This window comes from Chenopodium album, chromosome 21 (genome assembly GCF_948465745.1).
Source record: "Chenopodium album chromosome 21, dcCheAlbu1.1, whole genome shotgun sequence".
NCBI lineage: Eukaryota > Viridiplantae > Streptophyta > Magnoliopsida > Caryophyllales > Amaranthaceae > Chenopodium > Chenopodium album.
Window position 1 is genome coordinate 36,423,189 of NC_137854.1, and position 23,189 is coordinate 36,446,377.

A 23,189-nucleotide genomic window follows, 5' to 3' on the forward strand; every position below is an offset into this window, starting at 1 on the left:
TAAATACAGTAATGATCAAGATAGTTGACATGGAACTTGGTCCAAATAAGTTTTGTGAGGTGATGACTAAGATGCATATAGATAACTTTTTCTCAACGATATGTAGGATAATGAATTACAGTACCAAAAATACACTCACAGAGTTCCAGGTCCTAAAAATACAATTACATTAATATTCTCAGACATACTCAGTTGCATGTATCACTGTCAATCAGCGAACCAGAGAGGGCCATCAGCATACAGGCTACGAAAGAACACTTTCACATGATGCGGACTACAGAGCCAACAACAAAAAGTAAGGAATATACCTGCTGAACTGCTGATGAACAAATATAAGAACAAAGATTTTGCGCAAACACATCCAAGAGAGAATTAGCCACAAAAATAGGCCATATCCATTATTGAAACAACAGTTGGCATAACAGCTATCAACTAGCCAAAAATTTGTAAGAGCAAGAATTACAGGTCAAAAACAAAGAAACTCATTCAACGGTAATTGCCTCAAGCAACTTCTTACATGCCTCATTCACCTCTACATTTTCCATCTTCAATCGGCGATGCAGGGAAGGACTAGTCCTTTCAGCAGCTGCATATGTTCTTATCAATGATTCATATGCTTCTGCCCCCAATTTATCCACAGCATTTCTCACAAGCTCCAGAAAACATTCAGCCCCATCAACATCCTTATTTTGTTCAAAGAGATGCATCATGGCATTGATTATTTCTACAGATGGAACCCACTTAGTCCCATCTCCCCTTCCGTTGCTTATTGCATTTTCAACACATTCAACCGCTGACTTGGTTTCGCCTTTCTTCAAATGATAATCCAGAAAGATCTCCCATGTTTTAGCATTAGGTTTAGCCCCTCTACTTCTAGCACACTCTTTGAGCTTTTGAGCCTTCTCTAATAAACCATCCTTGACGTAAGCTCCAATGAGTGCATTTGCTATACGAATATCATAAAGAGTACAGCCAGATTCCCATTCCTTAAAGCATTTCTCAGCACCTGGTATATCTTTCAAGTTGACCAAAACCTGAATCATATTCAAGTAAGCAATATTTGGAGTTTGAGGAAAGGCAAGCCTTAACGAGCGCCAAACACGATAAACCTCAACCAAATTCCCAGTTCTACCATATAAAGTAATGAGAAATTGGTATGGTGAGAGTGCTTTTGAAGTGTTCCGCTTCTCAAGCTCCTTAAGAGCATTCTCGGCCTTGTCCGACATCCCAGCATCAACATAAATTGATGCTAAATTGCTGTATGTTGTCCAATCTTCAGCCACTCGTCCATCCCGCTTCATCTCATCCAAAACTCTCTCAACCCCGTCAATGTCATTAGCAGCTGCTAAAGCTCTCATCCAGACATTATACGTGTATATTTGTAGCATAACATTAGAGGACTTCATTTCTTGTGCCAGAGCAGGTACTCTTTCAGGCTGACCACTTTTTGTGTACATAGTCATCAGGCTGTTGTAAGACATGGCTGTAATAGGAAGACCAAGTTCCTTCATCTTCTCCATAAGTGCTTCAGCTTTTTCAGAGTTCAAATCCTTACAGTAGCAATTAAGAAGGGCACCATAACACTCTATGTATTTTGATGATTCAGGAAGATCAACAAAATAATTCTCAGCAGCAGTAATGCCATGTGTCTTGGCAATAAGATCAAGGTGGATAGCTTGGTCACTTAATGTCATGTTCATGCCCCTACTAGCCATAGTGTCCGAAAGCTGCATAAAGGTAAACCACATCAATTTACTACCATAGTAACATGGAGAATTGTGATGAGAAAACAATATTGGAAAGGTAAAAGATTGGGGAAAAAAAGGGTCAGCACTTGTTACCAGTAACAAGAACGCATGCAACTACTACTACTATGCTACCATGAGATAAGCATATAATATTCCTATAATAATATAGGTTGGGTTGCAATACACAATAAGATAGTCATAACTATGCTACCATGAGATAAGCATATAATATTCCTATAATAATATAGGTTGGGTTGCAATACACAATAAGATAGTCATAACTATGCTACTATTTATCAGTATACTTCATATCAATACATAGTAATACTCAGAAATAATTACAAAAAAAATATACTAACAAATGTACCTATGAATTCCAGAGTAAGATAAGTGAAAATTCTTGGTTAAATACTAATTCAACTAAAGGTTTCCATTATATAGCGTTCCATCATTATTTAAATTGTTTATGTACCCTGCAAATTAGTAAGCTCTACACCAAATGACAAGAGCTTTTGATTACAAAATATGCGAGACAAAGGAGGGAAAAGAGACTAAGAGAGCAATCTTAGCAGTAGAAAAAAATTTCATACGCAGAGCGCTCAATGGAAATGCAGAAGCAATTATCTATTAACATAACAATGTAAAAATTAAACAATATTCCAAACTCATCCAAAGGTATTTCACTGGATAAAAAAAGACAGATCCAAGTCAACAAATTACACCACCAAAGCCTTAATTTAGAAATCTAATATACTTAAGGAGGTCTAATAATTAAAGAAGTGCAGGACAGTAACAGCAGTGGCTCCAGCATTTCCTGAGAGTAAGAAGAGAGGAGTGCATCAATTCCACCTACAGTTCTTCCAATACAGTGGGATATTTTCTTTCCAAGGACAGCTCTTTGCAAATTATAACTTTAGTTACTCTAAACTAATTCCATTATTGTTAACTTTAGCCATAGGCTTTTGTAAGATAATTCTTTGATTATGTGTTTATAACTTATGTATTCCTAACATGATATTACTTTTCTAACATGATATTATCTAGTTCACATTACAGCCTTATATATGGCTTAGATTCCAATTGCATACAGAAATCAAACTCTATGAAATCCAGGTCATTTTAGGGTACTATACAGGAAGATATGGATTTAAGAGGTATAAGGGTTCAAGAGCATCCAAGGGAAAAGGAAATCCCATCCTACACAGACTTCCAAAGGTCTTACCTCTGAAAGGGCCAAAGACCGGAGATCAATACTTAGATTGTCTGGCTCTGAATACCAAAACTTTTAGCTCACATACTTCGTATAAGATTAAGAGTCCATTTGGATACAGAGCTATTGTCATGTAAAGATCTTTGATCATTGAGGTAAAAAATCCTTGTTCACAAAATATACAAGAACCATATTTTACAAGTTACTAGTTCTTACTCTAGCTAGGCACTAAGAGCTTGAATTTGCAGTCCACAAAATTGTGCAGAATCCAGCAACAGTTACGAATTAGCATTTAGCTAAATTACTTCACTTTTTAATAACTTTGCAAAAGCACTGCATCATAGGAAACAAGAACCACAAGTAACCAATCAATGCACTTTGTTAGGCTCTGTTCCGTTCACCTTATTTTCACTTATTTCAGGAAAAATAAGTTCGGATAAGTTCTGATCAGGGTTAAGTTCAGATAAGTTATTATAAGGGTTAATTAGGGTTACCCAAGTTCAATTGATAACTAAAATAATATCTAATAAGGGCTAATAAGTTAAGATAAGTTACGATAAGATCAGATAAGTTCAGATAAGTAAAAATCAAGTGTATAGAACGCACCCTTAACTAAATAATAATAATATTTTCAAAACCGGACTATCTTCAAATCTCCAGCACCTTCTGCACCCCATAAATATATAAAAAGTACCTAATCCAAATAGACCCCAAACTTTAGGGGTAAACCAGAAGTCGTTCACTATAGTCTACCACTCGAATAAATAAGGGTGACCATAGTCAGGCAATGCTCAATATCCCTACATTAGGTTCTATGAAACTTGTGCTAGAAATCGCAAATAATATTTCCTGCCTCCCATTTCCGAGTAGAAAGGGCAGCAACTATTCAGCTTCAAAGCAACAAATCCAAGACGCCAAACGTAAGAAAACTATGAATTCTCGGCTCCGGCAAAACCTCCCCTACCCTCATCTCAAAACCAACAAAGTGTCTTCAAGGTCAGAAACTACAGCCATTGCATTCTCTAACCACAACAGTTTTTGAGCCGAAAAGCTCCCACAAGACTAATGCAACACAACGATCAATTCACAAATCATTCATCAACTGTTCTCATTATTAACTACACACAAATTGGAACTTAACAATCAAAAAACTTTCTAAAATAAATAAATACCCCTTTGCATCAATAACACTAATTTGTATTAATCTTCTAAAATCACTCATATATTCAATAAATTAAATACCAAAAGTGCACAAATTAAGCTTAAAAAACAATCAAAATAAACCCAAAAAAAAAGATGGAGAAAAAATAAAGACCTTGAGAGCAGCATAATAGTGCTTGCGTTGTCGAAGCTTCTTAATGGTATCACCAACTTCCCATTTGTAAACTTTCTTACGACTTTTGAGGAACTCATTCAATTGATGACGAACAGTGACTTCATCTCCGCCATCTTTAAACAGTCTACGATATAAAGCTTCTTCTAAGTATCTTTTCGATCTATTTGCAATGTTCTTCGTCTTCCCTTTCAATGAAATCGACGCCATTTTTACCCAGATTTTCGAATCTGAAGAAATTGGGGGAAATTTTTGTTAGGGTTTTAGGGGTTTTCGGTCAGTAGTGAAGTAGAACTATTTCATTTTGGTCAATAGAGAGAGTGCGACTGAGATAGTATGGGCTTGTGGCCTGTCTATCTGAAATAATGGATTGATTAACAACATAGTTGGGCTGAAACTATATATTATAGAATTTTACTCCCTTCATTTCATAATGATCATGGGATATACTTTGCCCCATGTGTTAAAAAAAAAAAAATCGTCAGAAACTACACGCTTAATAGGGGTATTTGGAAACAACTACCCACTAAAATTTTTTATCAAAAAACTAAAATTTAAAAAGTTAGAGTAGCACTACCCATTTGCATTTTCCGGCTAGAAAGTCCGGCGCGTGGGCCCACTTTTTCAATTTTTCTTTGAAAAGACACGACGCAATGACAAATTGGACCTTAATTCGTAGCTCTAGGTTAACCAATTTGAATTAAAAGCAACAAATTCAACCAATTTCAAATTATCCCTAATTTCTAAGAACCCTAATTTTTCTAATCGTTACACCATAACATCAAAATTCATAATTAATGGATTAAAAGAGAAGAATTACCTATGAATTGCATGCCCTACTGTTTTTCACTTCTTTAATTCGGGATTTTTAGAAGAAAAATTGAAAAAGTGGGCCCCACAGGCTGGACTTTCTCGTCGGAAAATGCAAATGGGTAGTGCTACTCTAACTTTTTAAATTTAAGGGGTAGTTTTTTTGATAAAATTTTTTTGTGGGTAGTTGTTTCCAAATACCCCTATTAAGTGTGTAGTTACTGACAATTTTTCCAATTTAAATGCTAATTAAGAAATAAAGGCTTATTTAAATCACAAGTTAGTGTAGAGTTATGAGAAAGAGAATGTTGTAAAGCTTAAATTGTATTGATGTAATTCCATAAGTATATATAGTACATGAGTAAGCAATATAACACGACTAGATACATTAGAGTACTTGTCTAGGTACATTAGCTAAGAACAAGGAATATATTTGACTATCAACCTAAAGAGTAAATCAAGGGATCATTATCCTTTACACACGCTCCCGCAAGACGGACGTCCGGAACGAGAGGACGATCTTGATTGTATATAGTTTACAAATCTTGTTTAATGCAGGAAGTGAGGTGTACGTGACGTGAGCAGGGTCGCATTGCATTGTGATTCTCCGAGAGGGTTTGGAGAGAGTGGAGCATTAGAAGGGTTTTTTTTTTTTGGTTTTTAACACGTGAACCATTGATTGTAAAAAATTAAAATGATTTTTTTTTTGTTGTTGCTAGCATATGCTTGCAACGTATGGGAGAAGAATAAAATAAAATAAAATAAAGGTTTCCTTCACAACTATTGAAGGCGAGATAGAAAAAAAAATGTGATGGTGTAATGTTGATGGTGGCCTGGTTTAGAACGGAAAGAATGTTATGTTTCTCCATAATGATTTTGGAGAGAGAATTTCATATTTGGCAACACTTGGTAGGTAAACTACGGGATGCTGAAAAGGAATAGTTTCTCCGGAAGGGGGTTTGGAGAAAAAAAAAAAAAAAAAGATGTTTAGCATCTCTTGATATATAAAATACGGGGTGCTAAAAGAGTTGATGAGCGGAAATTTGATTTGGGTTTGAAGCTTTCTGAGAGGGAAGGGAGCACGAATATGGTCAGTATCATTTGTCGGCATCGGCAAAGGGTCTTGATAGTGTAGCCATGGTTGTAGCGAAAGCAAGAAAAGATGGATCAAAAGCTCATGATACTATGATAGAGTTATGAGAAAGAGAATGTTGGAAAGCTTGATTATATTGATGAATATATACGAATATATATAGTACAAGATTTGAACATTGAACATACTAAACTATGACTAGCTAGATACAATATGTGACTAGGTACATTAACTAATTATAAGGGATATACTTTGACTATCAAAATTAAGGAGTAAATCAAGGGATTTAAATATTCTAAACAAAAACTAATAATTATGATGATAACTCTATCATGAGCTTTTGATCCATCTTTTTTTACTTCCGCTACTACCATAATTACACTATCAAAACCCTTTGTCGACGCCGACAAATGATGGTGACCATATCAAACTTTCTTCTCGGAAAGCTTCAAACCAAAATCACACCTTTCGCTCAACTCTTCTGGCACCCCGTATTCCATATACCAAGAGATGCCATTATATTGATATATACTTTTTTCCTCCAAACCCCTTACACGGAGAAACAATCCTTTTTCAATATCCCGTATTTTACCTACCATGTATTACCATATACGAAATTCTCTCCAAAACCGTTACGGAGAAACATAATATTCCGTTCTAAACCACCATTATAATTTTTCTATCTCGCCTTTAATGGTGGTGAAGGAACCTCTATATTCTTTTTCCTCCCATTTGTTAGTTGCAAGCATACGCTAGCAAATTTCTTTATTTTTATTTTTTAAAATTTTTACAATCAATGGTTCATGTGTTGAAAAACCGTGAAAACACCCATTAAACAACTTCATATTCTCTCTATATATACATTCTTTTCACTTCTTCACGCAACTCCTCCATTCCAAAAAAACCAAAAACAAAAAAGAGCTCCTTTCAGGGCCGGCCCTGAGGGTAGGCCTCGAGTGCCGTCGCCTAGGGCCCACGCCAAAAGGGGGCCCACAAATAACAAAAAATCAGCGTCAATACTTGTAGAAAGCTGCTCCGTACTTTTGTTTGTTTTAAAAAAAAAACAGCTAGTTTGAAAAAGATAATTATTGCCTCTTTTTAGCAATTAACATTAAATTAGAATATTAATTAGCAGTCAATTTTGGTAGAGATTACAATGCAACGATTCACTTCTTCTTTTAACTACCTGTTTCTATGAGAATCTGCTACAAAAATTTTATCTTTCCAAATACACCGTTTCAGATTTATTCCATTTCCAAATTTCAAGCCTTTTAATTTTGGCTAATTAATATTGTGGCATTGGTTAAAAACTTAAAATATTAAATCAGGTACTCCGTAAATAACAACAAAAATAATTCATCTAGGGCCCATTATTTTTAGTACTCTGTATTATGATTTTTTAGGAGGGAGAAATTAATTTTTACTATTATGCAAAGTCATTATTGTGTATAGAGACTTACTATTTAAATAATACTACGCGGTTCAATTTACTCGCAACAAAGGGGTATTATTTGTGAGACATAAAATATTCCTTTGTTGCGAGTAAATTGAACCAGAGGTAGTATAAGTTATTTTCATTTTGTTTTTAATTAAATCGATTGCGTATAAAAAAAAAAAATTTGTTTACGTAAGGGCCTTTTTTTACATTATGCCTAGGGCCCATAAATTTCTAGGAACGGGGCTGGCTCCTTTAATACACTTCCTTTTCCTTTTCTTCTTTTTTTTTTTTTAAGAAAAACCTTCTAATGCTCCACTCCCTCCAAACCTTATTGGAGAATCACAATGCAATGCAACCTACCTCATCACCACGTCAATTCCTACATTGAACAAGATTTGAGATGTTATATCCAAGATCGGTCTCTCGTTTCGAACGTCTGTCTTGCGGGGACGTATGAAGGATAAAGATGATTATATCATCATCATTATTAGTTATTGTTTAGAATATGTAAATCCCTTGATTTACTCCATAATTTTGATAGTCAAAGTATATCCCTTATAATTAGCTAATGTACCTAGTCATATATTATATCTAGCTAGTTATAGTTTGGTATGTTCAATGTTCTAATCTTGTACTATATATACTCGTGTATATTCATCAATATAATCAAGCTTTCCAACTTTCTTTTTCTCATAACTCTATCAGTTAGTAGCTATCCATTGGGACTAAATTAGGTATAAAAGAGATAAACTTAACATCTTGTTCTTATATACTTCCTCCGTTTTTTATTAGTTGACACAGTTTGACTTTTACACTATTCACACACTATAATTTGACTTGCTTCTGTGATTTTTGGATACGACAAATGTACGGATCTTATTTAAATCGTCTCAATATATATTTTATTAGTAGCCACTTTTTATAATTTTACAATGTTGATAATTAGAGATATATATTAATTGTAACAAAATATGTTGACAAACGCAATAATAGAATGGTGTCAACTAATAAAAAACGGGGGAAGTATGACATAAGAACCTAATTTGCTAATTAATTTACCATAAAAATTATTCTAAATATATGTCTAAATAATGATACTTCTTTAGTATAAATGTATAATAATAAAGCGGGTAGTATGATAGAGATGTTACATCAAACATATATATAAATCACAAATTGATTAATGTTTATATATATGCGCCAATTATATTGGTGATTGTTTACTTTTTACGTCCTTGTACAAACTTATCTATTAAAGAGATCCGAATAGATTTTTTTTTTTGTCAATGACAAGTTCCACAAAAACGAGATAACGTACGCAATAGTATTAAGTTATTAATTAACGTTGTTACTCGTTGCTTTATGACATTTTTCAACCAATGGCAACCCCTAATTGAGTAACTGTAGTACTCCGTACTATTCAAGCTCTTGCTCTTTGTTTCGTAATTCTCTCTTTATTTTGTTTTTCTGATACAGTTATTGCTAATTTGTTACTTTGTATGTTATTGGTGGGCTACTTTACGCCTTTATATTACCTATATCGATTATTTTAAGTTTTAAGCATGTGTTTAAATGATTCTGACGAAAATTTTGGATTTATTGTAATTAAGCATGTTTTAAACCATTCATTACTTAATAAAATAAATCATTGCAATCGACTAATTGAGCATGTTTAAAATTATGTCAATTATGTTGGGATTTTTCTTGATTTAAGGGAAATTCAAATCCTCTTCATTTTGCATTTTGCATTTTTATCAATGGGCTCATGCCTTTTTAGGAATTTTTAATAATCAAATTCATATTTTTATGATATCATGATAAATTTTAAGTATTGCGCTAATAATAAGCACATAAATCCGTATAATAAGAAGAGAGTTTGACAACACACAATCAATTTCATTACAAAATCCATTAGTAACAAGTTAGCTAAATTACTCTATATGAGACTTTCATCTCGTACAGCTCAAGCAGACACACCCAAATACTGATTAAAAGAGGTAGTAAACCTATGAGTTAATAAACTCTTTATTATCCTTGGATGTATATGTTAGGGCCTATATTTAGTGTTTATATTGTATAGCTAACGGGCCTATTTCATGAGCCTTAATCTCTTGTATAAATACACTACTCTACACTCTAACGATATACAGAAAAATCTATTCACTCTATTTTGACATGATATCAGAGCCTCTATACTCTAAACCCAAATTTATTCTCTCTAAATTCACATATAGGTTATACCTTAGCCAGTAAATAAATATAGAAAATGTCTAAATTTAACCCTTGAGATGGCCTAGGCAGTAGCTTTCAATAAAGCAATAGAATGAAAGTTAAAAAAAAAAATTATTAAAAAAAAAAAAAAAAATAGAAGAGTTAATGCAAAGTGGGTAGATTTTTGAATTATTTCACTATTAAATTGGAGGCATGATAATATTAAATAATGCAAAAGGACCCATGACACCCACCTAATGAAGTAATGAAAGGTGATGATTGAGACAATTTCTCATGTAAGTTTTACAAAATATAATAAGAGAAGAGATCATACATGGAGAATTGGTGCATAAGTGTAAAGCTAGAAAATCCGAGAAATAGAAATCTTTTGATTATCACAAAGTATCGGGTTAATTAGTTCGTTACATAGTGAATCCACACACTTAAAAACTGATACTATAAAAACTGATACTATAGAATTTTAAAAGTAGAGATGTTCAAAAACTTATATAAATTGACAATAAATTACAATTGTCTCATCGTAAAAATGAACTTACACACTCCGTACAATCAAGACTAGAGAAGCACATCGATAGGTGATGTATTGCTATTTGCTAATACATAGGACTATAGGAGCTAGTATTAATCAGTGTGGCGTAGGATTTTTTCGCCTTTATTAATCCTCCAATAATCACTCCAACTTTCCACTTACTCCATAAAATATATATATGAACTTTTGTTCGTCTTGCATCTAAATCACATTCCAAAGTATCATAATATTATAATGAGATACTATACATGCTTTACTATACATCGTCCTCAATTATTTGAATTCCAAACATCCACTATAAGTAATGCTCCACAATATCTAGGTATATATCACGAAACCTTAAATAGAGAATCCTAAGAAGAAAAAATAAAAACATAATCCTTAGACTTTTATCAACCTTGTACTACTAATACTTCATGGATCACAATCTTCCAATAACTTCATTGGATCCCTTCGATTTCGATCCAACATCACTTGATGATGATCTAATGAAGCTTATCAATAATGTTTTTCCACAAAATTATGATGTTTCATATGTGTTAAATACTTCAAATGAGAATCAAACTCAATATAGCAGTCAAGCTGGTAATCAATTCACTATTAGTAACTCATTTCATGCTTCAGCTAATCAACTACTACCACACCATAATGTTGTGGAGTTTAACTTTGCCTCACCTCCAGCTCCAACTCCAGCCCCGGCCCCTAATAAGGATGCGGACAGAAAGAAGAAAGCAAAGGCTGTGGAAATAGAACGGCAGAGGAGGCAAGAAATGTCCTCCCTCTACCAAGAACTTCAGTCGGTACTACCCCCTGAACTTATTAAGGTTAGTACATACAACGCTAAGTTTGGAGGAAGCCCAGGTTAATCTCTCCGAGTTTAACTTGAACTTTCTCCTTCATTTGTATGGCCGAAATACTTTTTATTTTAAAATAAAAAGGTATCCAAGGAAGAATATTACAATCTAAAAGTCTCGCTATCTTAGAAAAGCGTAATACTTTTTTTTTTCTTTTGAAACATAGAAAAACACAGTACTTAATGAGTAAAAAACAAATTTGTATTTTAATTTGTAGGTAAATCAAATTCCTCAATATCAAACTTAAATTATAAATTGATCAATGTTCTCTAGACTTTATTCTGAATGTGATTACTTCGTTACCATGGATTGAAAAACAAATGTAAAAATTATGATCATTGTTATCTGTTGATCAACCAAAGACTAATTAATGTTGTGTTAAAGGAAGGGAAAAAAAAAACAAAAAAAACAAGTTTAAAGGAGTATTTTTCATTTTCTTGCTTGCCCTGCTGCCAGGGCAGAAGAAGGTAGAAACTTATTTTTAAGAAAAACGGAGAATTCTCTTGTGCCCAGGTAAACCAGGCAAGCTCGGCCGGTTGGGCGCAAGAAGCATGTTTGGCTGGCCCGGTCGGGCACATGGGATACCGAATTCTTGAGCGTCTTTTAGCCTTCTTTTTGGATTCCTTTCTTGTTCTCTTTTGATTCCTTGTAACCCCTATACTTTAGAAGATGATTATGGTGGTTAAATCTACTTCATCTTTAATCTGATTTATCTGCCCCTCATTGATGCTTGAGATTCTTCTATGATTTTCTATGTTCTTCCATCCTTCTCTATAAATGGAAAACTTAGGGTTCGTTTGGCATCACTGTGGTTTTCTGTTTTTTGGTTTTTTATTTTTAAAAGTATATTATATATGTCACATAATGAATCAAAAAATATTTAGACTTATTAAAATCATGATAATTTTGAAAACTGACAACAGAAAAGTGGAAACATCTTTTTCTTGTTTCCTGTTTTTGATTTTTAGTTTTCAAAAAAACAGGAAACTGAAAACCGAAAATAATGCCAAACAAGCCCTTAATTTTTTGATTTTATACACCTGAAAATATATAATCATCAAACACAATAGCTTAAACACATTTCTCTTTGGGCACAAGATACTTGACTCCAACTTTCCATCCAAAAGTGTCTTTGTGTGGAAGTGGTGTGTTAACCTTAGGAAACGTGCCGGCGAATACAATTGAGCACCGTGGTTGCGCCGGAATTTCGTTTTTAAGTAGTGATTTACATTACGACACACCGTTTTGTTCCTTTGTTTGTAAGATCAATTTTTCGATCTTACTTGTTATCTTTTGTTCTATTGCTTTAGATCGATTTCCTCCATATTTACGACACTTAAGACCGTATTTTTCTTAATATAATTCGATTGATGCAGCGGAAGAAGAGGCTGGCGACTTCGGATCTCTTGCAAATGACAACAAACCATATAAAGAAGATGGAGAAGGGTATAAAAGGACTAAATGATAAAAGAGATGAATTATTGAGATCAATTGCAGGAAGTTCAAGCAATAGTAATACTTCGAAACAGCAGCAAAATCATCATGTAACGGTAAAAACTTGTAAAGATGGACTCGTAGAAGTTATTGTTAGTACTAGTGCAGTGTATGACGACGATCATGAGGATAACAACCGAGGCTTTCGCATTTCGAAAATTCTCCGTTTACTTGGTGAAGAAGGGTTAAATGTGATCAACTGCGCTTCAGCAAGAACTGGCAGTAATTTGGTTCACACCATACAAGCACAGGTGATATATATACCGGAGTGGCGGAGTACGTACTTGGTATTGTATATATACGTATTCCACTCCATATGTTACTCCCTCCATTTCATAAGATTGCCCCCCTAAGGTTTCTAAGGATATATATTGACGGTTTAAGACTGATTTGGACATTATAAAAAAAAAGTTAAACATGACAATTTTTATGTTTTTTGATATATGCCGGATAATTTATTTAAGGGACGAAGAGAGTACTATTTAATTACTATATATATGTAAATGTAGCTAGTATTGGTAGTTGATGTTGTTGATCTGATCTAATTCTAAATAACTTGGATCCTGTGCAGGTTGATGATGGGAGAAGCATTGATCTATGTCTACTGCAGCAGACATTGATGGTGGATCACTCATGAATTATAAATTATAAAATCATATTTTCACGGCCTGGGTATTAAATTGCATTATTGTACTATGGTATTGTAATGTACGAGCATTTTTTAATTTATTTTAAGAGAGTGTTAGACTAGTTTTTAAGGACGATAAAGATTCAGCAATAAGCAGCACATACTGCAAATGTTTGGACAAACTGAGACTTCAGAGTATGTACAATAGTACTTCCCCAATCAGATCAACATCAACTTCTCACTGACAATAAGCCCATAGCTTAAATGACTAATTGACCATGTTAAAGGACCAACTCAACCAAAATCTTAAGCTACGCCCTTTCATACGAGAACCCTTCGGGTTTGAAGCGTGGATGCAGCATGAGCCTACCTCATACCCTTTTCTTAATATTCCACTTGAAAGTGAGGATGGATGAGATTCGATCCCATAACCTTTGTGTCATGCTGATTCCACAACATGCTCTAGGGTCACACTGGTTCATTTGTAGAGCAACTCCTTGATTTCTTCCAAGTCCCTCTCAGATTATAACAGCCCTCATCACTCCATCCTTATTAGCTCCTTGCTTCTTACTTGACTAGGTCACAAGCTATACGCAAACACGTAAGTAATAATATAACACCATTAATTAGTTGTCATAACAACAAAAATGAAAATTTCAATCCCATTTTATAAAAGTTAAAATAGTCCATAATGAATCATTTCCTCTACTTGTTTACCACTTTAAATTTACCTTAGTGATTGGAGTGCTGTAGACATCTCTGGACTCGTAAAAGGTAGCAGTGAGATGAGCCTTTCAATGAAATCGACGCCATTTTCCCCTCAGATTTTCGAATCTGAAGAAATTGGGGAAAATGGGTTTAATTTTGTTAGGATTTTAGGGGTTTTTGGTTAGTTTGTCAATTAGAACTAATTTTCATTTTAGTCAGTTGAAAGAGTATGAGATGATATTGGGCCTATGAGCTATGACCTGTCCATCTCAAGTAATGGATCTATTAACATTTAACAAGTATGGGCTGAGCTTGATTCGAGTTGAAAAGGCCATCGCAAAAATCGATACACTAGCTAATCCACAAAGTTTTAGAAATTACGTTGTACTAGTAATTTTCTTATCGATTGTAGCTTTATCAAATTTACCAAAAAAAAAAAAAAAAAAAAGGTTAAAAAGTAGAATTAGTTGGATAGATGACATAGATAGATGGTGCTCGTAGTAACATTTTGACATTGCTTTCAATATCTTCTATTTGTTCAATGTAGAGTAGGCCATCGAATCGGATCAAACTTACTTAGACCAACCCCAACCCATGTTGGTGGGTTTGCAATGTTACTAACTGCCTAAGAATTCTTCCACAATAACTCGTCATGTGTGTAGCTGGCTACACAATGTGGTTACTTATAAAATAACAAAGTAATTTCTATAACACTGACCAAGTAACTCATGTAATACTAACGGAGTAACCCCTATATCACTGATGAAGTAACTCCTTAAGTACTGATAAAGTAACCCCTATTACACTAACGAAATAACCTATATGATTATTGGCCACACATTGTGCCAAGCCACATATAAGAATTTGTGAAAAGTATATGTGTAATTAGTAGCCGAGCTCAAAGAAATCATGTGATGTTTTGTAAACAATTGTCATTACATAATGTAGATGTTTGCATTTATTTTTTTTATTTTATTTTTTATTTGCATCTGCGATAAGAAAATTAAAAATTTCCTTATATCTTTATGGATTTTAAGACCATAATAGGTGTTTTTTAAAATGATAAAAAATGACGCAATCTAACCATTATAATTAAAAAAGAAATTATAAAAATAAAAAAACTAGAAAGTAGTAAGACCAAAATTTTGAAAGTTAAGTTTTTGTTGTGCAATGTGCCTATGTCATAGCCACAAGTTCTTGTCCAAAAAAAAAAATTAAAAAAAAAAAATAAATAGCCACAAGTTTGTACATCATAGATTGATTGGTAATCATATCATGACATATGTGAGAACTGAGGAGTGGAGTTTTTTTTTTTTTGACAAGAAGTGGAGTTAAACGTGCATTTGGATTGAATTTGGTCGGTATTGCGCCATTCATGTGACCAATGCAAAAATATGATGATAAAGTTGCGATACAGATGCTCTAGTTTGTTTACCATGTTTTACCAACTTAGGGTATGTTCTCTTACGTTGAAATTCAGTTCAATTCAGTTCAGTTCAGCTCAGCTCAGCTTAGTTCAGCTCCTAATTTCCTTCTCTTATAAAATATTCATTTCAGTTCAGTTCAGTTCAGCTGAATTCAGTTCAGCTGAGTTCAGTCAATGAGAACAGACCCTTAATTATAAACTAGAATGATAAAGACACGTTTAAGGACTGATCATACTATTAAAGTTGGCTTACTAGCTATGATTATGACATTTGTTTAGTCAAGTTTTAGGGGGCACGATATTGGATTATATTAATACTAATATAGTAATATAGATTACTCCTCCATTTCTTGCTCCCTTGACCTTCCATGGAAAAGGACTCATTTAGCATACACGTTTCTAATTATAATCTATTTTATCAAAATAATTACACTAATATAATTTATACTTTCTGGAAAGTTGTCATGCTTTGAATCTTCTTCCATTCCTCATTCCCAACTTAATAATTCAAACTATTTGGTAAACTATTTTTTTTTTTTTTTTTAAAACAAATTAAGCATATGTCAATCGGAAAAAAAAAATTGAAAAAAAAACTCTGATGCTTTAATGCTTCCTCTATCGTTCACAAGTATGTAAAAACATACTCGTAGTTCTAAGTTCTAACGCATTTGATACTTGATACGGAGTATCAAAAAGGTTACAAGAATCAACAGCTAGATAATTTTTTTTTTCTTTTTGGCCCATTTTATTTCAAACACCCCCTCCTAAAGTCCTAATCACCTATATCTTGGATTTGAGACCCAATAGAATATGAGTGGAGCCAAATAAAGATAGCATTAGATCGTCGTCTAGATCTGATCTAGATGAATATTTATTACGGTAAAGAAAACTTTGTATGTAATACCACCTTGGGTTTTTGGTATACACGAGATTTAACTCGGATTTTATTTGTCATTTTTAAGACTTAAACTGATCCGACTAAACTAGTTAGAATTTACTAACTTAACATGCATGCAATTTGCAATTTCATCACTATATTAACCATTAATATATATGATAGATATTATATTTAGGAATAATGGTCATAAATACTACTTAGTGCTTCTTGATGATTTCACTCATTATGTGTGGGCCATACCTCTAGCCTATAAATCTCAAGCCTACCAATTTTTTCTTCACTTTAGACAATATGTGCAAACTCAATTTGAACGTCCTGTTAAATCTTTTCAAAGCGATCACGGTCGTGAATTTGACAATGACCCATTCAAAAAGTTTTGCCTTGATAATGGTATGGTTTTTAGATTCTCTTGTCCACACACGTCCTCTCAAAATGGCAAAGCCGAACGTATGATTCGGACCATAAATAATGTCAAACGCACTCTCCTTTTTCATGCCTCATTGCCTCCTTCCTATTGGTCACATGCTCTAGAGACGGCTACATATCTTCTCAATATTTTGCCCACTAAATCTCTTAAGCACATGACCCCGGCTCAGGCTTTGTTTCGTAAAAACCCTTCTTATGACCACTTACGGGTTTTTGGTTGTCTTTGTTTTCCTAATCTATCTTCCACGGCTCCTCATAAGCTTGCTCCTAGATCTACTCCTTGTGTTTTCTTGGGATATCCCTCTAATCATCGTGGATATAAATGTCTTGATATTGCAACCCGCAAAATCATTATATCTCGCCACGTAACCTTTGATGAGTCTACCTTCCCTTTTAAAAACTTGGAGAATTACCAACTTAAAGACTATGAGTTTTTGGGTTTTGATGAAACCTCACCAATTTTGACACACTATTACCTGCGGCATCACTCATCTCAAACCCCAAATGGCCCAACTGCAGGAGGCCCACCTCGTGTCACCCATCAACCCACACCACCTCAGCAGGCCCAACCTTATTCCTCCCCTTGCCCAAACACGCATACCCCACCACGGCCCAGTTGCGGCACTTCCAGCCCACCTGACAGGCCCAGTCCGCCACACTCCCCACCTGACAGGTCTAGTATGCCGTCCAGCCCACTTGGGCACTCCCTAATTGGACCTTCTACATCCCAACGCAATCAACCCACTCTCACATACACTCCACCCCCTTTAAGGGGTGCACCTCCCATACAACCCACACGTCCCCCTCCTCCTTCTCCCCCTATAACCCGAAGTCAGAGAGGCATTTTTAAGCCCAACCCAAAATACAGTCAGTCTGCTTTGGTCACTTCGGGTCCTACTCACCTAAAATCACCTCTTCCAAAATCATATAAACAAGCTTTACATGACCATAATTGGAATGCGGCGATGAATGATGAGTATAGTGCTTTAATTAAAACAGGGACATGGGAATTAGTGCCTAGGCCTGCGGGGGTGAACGTTGTTAATTGTATGTGGCTATTTAAACATAAATACAAGTCTAACGGTGACCTTGAAAGGCACAAAGCTCGTCTTGTATGTGATGGCAGGTCGCAGGAAATTGGTGTCGATTGTGATGAGACATTCAGTCCGGTAGTTAAACCGGCCACTATTCGCACCGTTCTCAGTTTAGCTTTGGCTAAAAAGTGGTCGATACATCAACTAGATGTCAAAAATGCCTTTTTACATGGTGATTTGCAGGAAACTGTTTATATGCATCAACCTCCGGGTTTTGTTGATCGGAGGGCCCCTACTCATGTTTGTCGGCTCCGCAGGGCTCTCTATGATTTGAAACAAGCTCCTAGAGCTTGGTACCAACGCTTTGCAAATTTTCTTGTCAAATTGGGTTTTATCATTTCCAAGAGTGACAACTCTCTTTTTACTTTCCGGCAGGGTGATGATATGGCATATTTGCTCTTATATGTTGATGATATTATTTTAGCTACCTCATCTGACAGGTTGCGTACAAGAATTATTTCTCAGTTGCAAACTGAGTTTCCTATGACTGACTTGGGTCCTTTGAGTTATTTTTTGGGGATTGCGGTGACCCGCAAACCCTCTTATATGCTACTTTCACAGGAAAAGTATGCACAGGAGATTTTAGAGCGTGCAGGCATGGCCTCTTGTAAGCCTGCAGCTACTCCAGTTGACACTAAGTCCAAACTTAGTGCAGATGCAGGACCACCTTTTCGGGATCCTACATTGTATCGCAGTTTAGCAGGTGCTCTTCAGTATCTCACTTTCACCAGGCCAGATATTTCTTATGCGGTACAACAGGTGTGTCTATTTATGCATGATCCCCGGGAACCTCATTATGAGGCTTTGAAACGCATTCTGCGTTATGTTCAGGGTACCATTGATCACGGCTTACATTTATATCCTACTGCTTCACATCGATTGATTACTTACACTAACGCTGACTGGGGAGGTTGTCCCGATACCCGGCGTTCTACCTCGGGCTATTGTTGTTTCCTTGGGGACAACCTCGTGTCCTGGTCATCTAAGCGTCAACATACTTTGTCTAAGTCGAGTGCAGAAGCAGAATATCGAGGCGTCGCAAATGTTGTCTCTGAGGCATGTTGGCTTCGTAATTTATTACTTGAGTTACATTGTCCTCTACGGCAGGCTACTATAGTTTATTGTGATAATGTCAGTGCTATCTACCTTTCTGGCAACCCGGTACAACACCAACGCACCAAACATGTGGAGATGGATATTCATTTTGTTCGAGAGAAGGTTGCTTTGGGGGAAGTACGGGTTCTGCATGTTCCTACTAGATATCAGTTTGCGGACATTTTCACTAAAGGCCTCCCACGAGAATTATTTCTGGAATTTAGGTCCAGTCTTAGCGTACGTCCTCCTCCCGCTACGACTGCGGGGGTGTGATAGATATTATATTTAGGATTGATAGATATTATATTTAGGATAATATTTGTCGCAGATTAGGATATATTAAATGTATATTTTGTATGTTTATCATAACTAGGATTCCTAACGTAATTAGGCCTAGCGTTGTAAACTCTATATATTTGATCAATGGTACACACTCCAGATTGAGGAGTTTTCCCGAAATCTAACAATATATGACTTCATTTCTCCCTCCCTTTTTTTTATTTTATTTTATTTTATTTGCATCAGTTTGACTGACAAATTTGCCGAAACACAACTTTGACCATTAATATATTTAATTTTCTATTTGTAAAAATTATGTTATACGAAGTATTTGAATAGTGCAAAAGTCAAAGTAATATTGTAAATTCGTCCAAAATTGAGGTCGTGGAAAAAAATGTATTGTATATTCCGTATCACAAATGAACATATATGCTTGTCTAAACAATCCGATGATATTTTCATAACTCATAAAGTATTCATTGAATCATAACTTAGCGTAGAGACTAGGAAGCAGCAGCAGGCAGCAAGTAGTTCATCTCCTAGATCCACAAATTTGGCTAATACCAAAGCCATCGATCAAGTTGTGCGCAACTTAGATCCAAATTCAAAAAGATCGAATAGGGTATAATTCGGATCAGCTAATTACAAATTCCTAGGCATGTTATAAGTATCATGAATTGAAAGATCTACCTTAAACAAAGAGAGATCAATAATACAACCTACTCATTAAAAAATTGTCAATTATTATTATTGTTACAACATGCATGAAATAAAACAATTTATGTTGGCTAGAGTAAGCAGTGAGCGAAGGTGTAAAGTAAAGGCATTTATGTCATGCGAAAGTGCACATGAATAATATGATCACGATAACATAAAAAAAGATAGAGTACATTGCACCAAAAACACAAATAATGTTGTAATGAATTATGAATGATGTTTTGCTTGTAAAATTTAGATTACCTACTAATAATGCTTTATTTTGTAGTATGTTACCTACTATGAATTACGTATCCTAGCATTTTTGCCTTTCCTATAATATATTTGCCTATTTGACTCGTTTTTTTTTGGTTGGATTTAAAAATAAAAATAAATAAAATAAAATCAAAAAATATACTTTGTAAATATTAGAGTGAATATTTAAGGATTGATTTTCTCTTGAATGCTACACGCTATGTTAAGCAATGTTTTTTTTTTTTTGACACATACAAAGCAATGTTATTAATTTAATGGTATGCAGTTAACTTACCCGGGGGTAAATGAAGAGGGATAGGGATTTGGAGAAAGTGATATTAAAATCCTATGTTTGTTTTTAGGGATTGGGATTAGAGAGAAGGATGGGACAAGGATTAAATCGATTAAATCACCTCTTATCTCTCAATTTCTATACTTAGGGGGGTTGGAATAAGAATGAGGGATAGAAATTATAATTAAAATGACATTTATACCCTTAATGAAGAGGAAAAGAATAAAGGAGAAAGGATAGGGTTAGTAAAGGTATATACGTAACTTTGTTACTTATTCTACTTTTATCCCTAACTTATACCAAACAAAGGATAACCTTTTATTTAATCCCATTCCATCCAAAATTCTCTATCCTTATCCTATCCTTTCATCCTTCTTATCCCTATCCCACGTACTAAACGCTCCGTTAGATTAAAAGATGAATTTTTAATTTAACCAGTGCATCAATTTATTTTTCTTTTGCTCTTTTTTGACACAAATTTAGTTTCCTTTTCTTATAGATTTGAATAAATGTGGTCCAAATCCAACGTAAGAATGACAATAATACTACCATTAATTTTCATGTGTTTTTTGGGTAAGAAGTGACAATATCAGGCAGACCAAGTCGAATTGCCAATTTGGGAATAATGTGAAGTATTTTTCCAACTCCCATGTGCAATTAATCAATTATAGCTGAATGAATGAAAATTCATTTGCCCATGCCGTCCTATCCCACAATGCAATGGTCGGTGGCGTGTGTTTTCCTTTTTCTTTCTTCTATCACTATGGTTAAGGGCAATAATTTGATGAGGAACTAAAAATGGAGGAAAGTTAGGTATTTACAAATGCATAACATTGATTAAACTATTTAAAAAATACATGGTGGAGAGAGAAAAGTGGAGAGAGATAGGAAGAGAGAGGTCTGTAGGTGGACCCTACCTATTTTTTGGTCAGATGGTATCACGTGATGGGGGACCACATGCTGATTATTCCACTGAAAGTTTATATAGTACCGTTGAATCCTCAGTGGTACTGTTTACGTATAAATTTAGTACAACTGAATGCATATATAATACCATTATGTGCATATATAGTACACTGTATATTTAGTGGTACCATTTGATCATCCAATGATACCAGAATATTTATTCGTTTGTATATATGCATAATTACATTAATACCCCTTGTTATACATTTCTAAATGCCTAACATTCCTCCCTTTAAAATCCCTCATACTTGGATTGGGGTTATATCACTAATGTATATGTTAAGTGGGTAATGAAAGTCAAAGTTGAAAAAATATACTTTTTCCGTTTTTTTTATAGTTGCAACACATACTTTATCACGGTATTTAAGAAAAGTGGATCTCACATGTATAAATTCAATACATAGTAAGGGTCTATTTCGATTTACTAAAAATAACTGAATTGAGCTAAGCTAAAATGTTTATAACAGAAAAAAAAAAAAATCAAGAACTAAACTGAATTGAATTAAATAGAGCTGAATTGAATTGAAGCTAAATAGAACATACCCCTAAATACTCCTCAATGAACAAAAAGTAAAGAAGTTGATACTAGGCCACAATGCCCATAAACAAGTCAAATTTTTGAGGGGCCCTACTGAGAACTATATTCAAGTAGTACGTACTATATTGTTAATGTTGGTAGTCTACATAAAAAGGATAAGGTTAGAGAGTTTTAGGAGTAATTAATAGTTTGGTTTTTAGGGAGAAGAATTGTGTATGTAAGAGAACCTTCCAGCCTAGTTCCAGCCCATATTTTTCGTGTTAACGAAACTCCTAGAATCTCGCACCCCACTGAATAATCTCTTTCTACCTACCAGTATTATCCATCATCATTTCATGACTTTGTCAAAAAAAAAAAAAAAAAAAAAAAAATCATCATTTCATGACCACCACATAACTTCAATGAACTTACTTGCATAACACAAATATTTTTTATGCCAAATTATTCAATATTTTTTTGTTTAATAAAAGATAATGAATCCATGGTAGAAATGAGTTTATTTTGCTTCAATTATCTACACGTTGCTATATATTACCTTAATTTTTTTGGACCCAAATCGAAAGATTTATGAATTTATCATATCAATATAATCCAAATTGGCTTATAATTGACATATGATTGTTAAATAACAATTGTTATTTTATATATAGGGGACTAGAAAATAGAGTAATAAACCCTAATCCTACTCGCAATGTCTTGCCCAATAATTGTGAGTTGTGCCTCAAGTTAAACTACACATATGCTATGGGCTTGGCTAAGTTTAGACTACATATGAGCTTACTCACTACGTGTCATTTCATGCTTAAAATTTCAAAAGGTTGACGTAGACACGAGTACACAACCTAATCTCATTTTCCGTAATGTCATACTTCGTGCTTTACCTTGTCATGCTCCTCCATAATTGCCTTTTCCATCTCGAGTCATTTTTTTTTTCTTTTGCTAAGGGCCATGTTGTGCTAGAGCCAGGTTCTAAATGAAATATCGTGTTTTTTATCATAGTTAGACTAGACTCAACACTCAATGTCATACTTGACACGACGTGTCGACATGAAGTTATTGTGAGAAACTCACACCAACCTAATTGAATATATACCGTACAAATTTATGTTTTTACAATTCAGAACAAAATCTAAAACCCGACCCAATT

The 23,189-nt window shown here is 34.4% G+C and overlaps 1 protein-coding gene across 1 annotated transcript; it reads right to left on the reverse strand.

Annotated features, from left to right (window-relative positions):
- Positions 1-365: 365 nt before the first annotated feature.
- LOC145602306 (large ribosomal subunit protein mL101 (rPPR4)-like) lies at positions 366-14,277 on the reverse strand. The gene is made up of 3 exons (XM_081658496.1): positions 14,215-14,277; positions 4,274-4,533; positions 366-1,727 (listed from the first exon to the last, which is right to left on the reverse strand). Exons 2-3 carry the CDS (start codon positions 4,499-4,501, stop codon positions 483-485), a joined length of 1,473 nt encoding a protein of 490 aa, XP_081514622.1. The 5' UTR covers positions 4,502-4,533; positions 14,215-14,277; the 3' UTR covers positions 366-482.
- Positions 14,278-23,189: the final 8,912 nt, after the last annotated feature.

Coding starts and splice junctions, on each gene's coding strand:
- LOC145602306 (XM_081658496.1), bottom strand. CDS start 4,501: ATGGCGTCGATTTCATTGAAAGGGAAGACGAAGAACATTGCAAATAGA. Junction 1,728..4,273: donor ACTATTATGCTGCTCTCAAG/GTCTTTATTTTT, acceptor ACCTTTATGCAG/CTTTCGGACACTATGGCTAG.